General features: G+C 32.1%; 1 protein-coding gene across 1 annotated transcript; it reads left to right on the top strand.

The window, feature by feature from the left end:
- The first annotated feature begins 2,369 nt into the window (after positions 1 to 2,369).
- Positions 2,370 to 4,095, top strand: LOC145107713 (F-box protein At5g50450-like). Its single transcript, XM_079044657.1, has 3 exons — positions 2,370 to 2,659; positions 2,746 to 2,908; positions 3,028 to 4,095. The coding sequence occupies exons 1-3, from the start codon at positions 2,523 to 2,525 to the stop codon at positions 3,871 to 3,873; spliced, it is 1,146 nt and encodes a 381-aa protein (XP_078900783.1). The 5' UTR covers positions 2,370 to 2,522; the 3' UTR covers positions 3,874 to 4,095.
- The last annotated feature ends 229 nt before the right edge of the window (positions 4,096 to 4,324 follow it).

Here is a 4,324-nt window from a genome sequence, read left to right as displayed (position 1 = left end):
AATATGTATGTGTGTATTCTTTAAGAATATTTTACTTTTTGTGCAAATTGTTATTATTGAGAATATATACAGACATATTATTTAATAATCTTTAATTCTCAAAAGATTATTTGAAATTAACCCGCATTCTTTAAGAATATACTCATATTCTTCTTCATGTTCTTCTATCATCGACCTTCTTCTCTATTTATTTGAAGAATTCTTCGACTCTTCAATATGATTCATATACTATCGTTTTAAATACCCAAATAATTAGAGTTGATTTTGATAACATAATATTGTTTTTGAATAAACTAATTATGTTCTCGTTGATTCTCTCAATTTCCTTATTGGAATGAATTAAAATGTCAATTATGCCTTTATAATTATTATTTGTAATTTTCTTTTATTAAAAATGAATGTTTATGTGTATTGTGTTCCATTATAACTATGGTACACCAAATAATCTTATCCATTTACAAATCTAATCTAATAGTCTAAAACTTGTCATACACTCACATAATATATACAATTCGCATATATATATATATATATATATATATATATATATATATATATATATATATAGGGAAGGGTTATTTGGAAAACAAAAAAACCCTAAAAATCATAAAAATGCATAAAAAATACTTAGAGATCACAAAACTTTTTTTTAATTTTTTTTATAGAAAAGCCGCATCTTTTAGTATAAAATCGCTGAAAAAAAAAAAAAAAAAAATCAATTTTTTTTTTATAAAAAAAATTGATTTTTTTTCAAAAAAAATTTCAGCGATTTTATATTAAAAGTTGCGATTTTTTCATAAAAAAAATCAAAAAAAAGTTTTGTGATCTCTAAGTATTTTTTTTAGGCATTTTTTTTTATTTTTAGGGTTTTTTGTTTTCCATAGAACCTAAGCCTCTATATATATATATATATATATATATATATATATATATATATATATATATATATATATATATATATATATATATAAAAGAATAATTATAATTAACAATAACATAAAATAGTAAAGTAAATTACATTACTTTACAAATAATTGTTGATATTCTAAATAATCATAAGGATTAAAAGTAAAAGATTGTCAAATAAATAAATTTTAAATTAACTGATCATACAAATAGTTAAAATTATTTCTAAATAATTATTTATTTTAATTTTACTAACACGCAGGCCAAAAGCAGAAACAATTGAGTACAATGATAAGAATTTATTGTAACAATTATTATTTTATATTCTTTCTAAAAAAAACAATTATTATTTCATATTTCATATCAATGACATAATCATTTCAACGATATATATTTTTTAAAATTTTCTTCAACACGTAAATTTTCGTCTAATAATATATATAGTTATGGGATTGTCGGTCCCAGTTATGGTGAACAACTTCGCAATACATTAACGGTAACTAAACTCTAAGCGATGGAGAATTAATAAACGACCGCTACTACTATCATCACAGTGAGGGCGACGAAGAATTCTCCAATAGATATGCTTTTTTTCTTGTTTTAACATGTATTGCGATTTCTTTCTTTTTCTAAATCAAAAAATACATAAAGTTATTGGTTTCTTCAAAATGGTTTCATCAAATCCGGTTTTGAAATGATCTATCATGTTGCTATACATTGAATTTTTTTTGTTGAACCCTCTAATTTTGTCGCAATTCCGTTTGACTTTTGTTTGACCATAATCGGATTCGATTTTTTGATGCCGATCCATATCACGAGAAAAAAAAAAAAAAAAAAAAAAACCATTTTGTGTACTTCTAAATTGTTTGGCGAGCCCAAAATTCATTGAACATTTACCAACCATCCATGTTGCTAACTGGATGATATTCTCTTATAAACATAAGAAATTAATCAACTATTAAAAAACTATACAATTTTATCATAAATGTGATTATCCGTAATTTTCATACTTAACTTGGTTATTAGATCCAATAAAATAGTTGGGATATAATATGAAAAAAGTTGTTTTAGTTTTGAATAAGTCACGACATAACAAATTACATTACAATATTATCATAAATAATGATTATTTTGTTTAGCATTACGCAAACATAATTATTTTGTTTCATTTTTAGCGTTAACGGATCAACAAAGCTAATTATCATTGATTATTCAAGTCCATGTTCTGATCTCGTCATCTTTATACTTTTTTATATCAACTTTTTTAATTTTAATTAAATTCAACTTATAATTAAGTAAGTTTGTAATAGTTAATTAAAAACAAAATAAAAAGATTGATATTTTCCATTTATTCTCCTACTTTTTATTTTATTTGTACGTGGGCTCCTTAACAATAGCAGCTTTATTAGTTTACCTCATCAACTATAAAAGCTCTTGTGCCTCCATCTTTTAGCTTTTGATTTTCTCTAACCTCTCAAGCAATAAACGGATGAATCAACCGTTTCGAGATGCACACCCCTACGCCTTCATGCTTCATAAATTAATCAAACTTTTTCTGCACAAATCTCTACATCAACATAGATTAAACAACATCCAGTGAAAACAGAGAGATTCTCATGAAGAAGCAAAGAGGAGCCTTTAGAAGAAGATCTGATCTGTTTGAAGCGTTACCTGATGATATTGTTATATCTATCCTCTACAAGCTCAGTTCTACAGCCTCTTCTCCGTCTGATTTCGTCGCTGTTCTTCTTACGTGCGTTTTAATTCATACCTGTTTCTCTTATAATCTTGTTTTGACGATGGAAAGCTGAAGAAAATCTGTGTTTTATTATGTTACAGATGTAAGCGGTTCAATAATTTAGGCCTACATCCTCTAGTTTTATCGAAATCATGTTCGAAAGCGCTTGCTGTAAGAGCTAAAAACTGGTGCGAGGAGGCTCACCGGTTTTTGAAACTATGCGTCAACGCCGGCAACACGGAGGCATATTATATGCTTGGAATGGTAAGCATTAATTGCTACTATTACACAAAATGTTTGAGTTCAATGTAACGTCGGTTGTTATAGAAAGCAATGGCCGATATATGGCGATATATCTAAATTCTAAAGCTTATTTTCCGCAGATCCGCTTTTATTGCTTGCAAAATCGAGGAAGTGGAGCGTCGTTGATGGCGAAGGCGGCGATTAAATCACACGCTCCGGCACTGTACTCACTAGCTCTGATTCAGTTCAACGGCAGTGGAGGGTTGAAGAACGACAAGGACCTCCGCGCCGGAGTTGCGCTGTGTGCTAGAGCAGCCTTCCTTGGCCACATCGACGCTCTCCGGGAACTCGGCCACTGCCTCCAAGACGGATACGGCGTCCGTAAGAACATCACCGAAGGCCGTCGTTTACTCGTGCAAGCCAACGCGCGCGAACTCGCATCTGTCCTACGCGTCTTCAACAACTCACCATCTCCGCCATCGTCGGGGTGGCAGTTCCATAACCACCAACAACCACGTCCTACTCCACCTCCATCATATCAAACTGGAGCTCCGAATCCGCTCACGAATCCGTCCGATTTCGACATTCAGCTGTTTAGTGACTACGGGTTCAACCTAACCGGGCGAGAAATGCACCCAGCAAACCAGTTCCTGGTTGAGTGGTTCGAGTCGAGAGAAGACGGGTTTCCGGGTTTGGGTATACGGATATGCTCCTACAAGGGTTGCGGGCGACCCGAGACACGAAAAAACGAGTTTCGAAGATGTTCGGGTTGTGGGAAAGTGAACTATTGTTCGCGTGGGTGTCAAGCGCATGACTGGAGGGTGCACCATAAGGTGGAGTGCGCACCCATGGAGGAGTGGGTGGGTCATGCCATTGATGACGTGGATGAAGAAGAAGAAGATAACATGAACGGAGATGATGACGTGGTTGATGATGATCCGACGGTTGAGATTAACGAAGGCGAAGTTGATGGGATCCAGATCTGAATGTGTGTACTCTTTCTTTTAGGGAGATTTATTTCTTTTTTTTTTTTTTACTTTTTTTTTGTATATGATTTTGATTTTTGAGAGAGTACACAACTACACATGTGTCGCGTGAAGGAAAGGGAAAACATTTTTACTTTTAGCAAGTTCTCACCATGTACAAATTTCGTTGCTACAAGTACAAGTTACCACTCACTTAATCTAAAAAAACAAATTTATTTTGGATTTCATGTTTGAAAATTAGGACAATATTTATTTATTTATTAAAAGGTAGGCATGTCCAAATCGAGTAGACCTGATAAAAACGATACAATTTGGCTTATTTGAGAATGATCTAACGGTGGACCAATTTGAAATTGTTGAAGCCGAGTCGTTTGATTTTGTTACCATTTTGAAACGGGAAACCTACTATGTTGAACAAATTTTATGCGTGCCAACCAAGGGCATCAATGAT

The sequence above is a fragment of the Lactuca virosa genome, chromosome 4, assembly GCF_052849685.1.
Source record: "Lactuca virosa cultivar CGN04683 chromosome 4, Lactuca_virosa_CGN04683_v6, whole genome shotgun sequence".
In the NCBI taxonomy this organism is placed as follows: Eukaryota; Viridiplantae; Streptophyta; class Magnoliopsida; order Asterales; family Asteraceae; genus Lactuca; species Lactuca virosa.
This window is presented reverse-complemented; position numbering and strand designations above follow the sequence as displayed.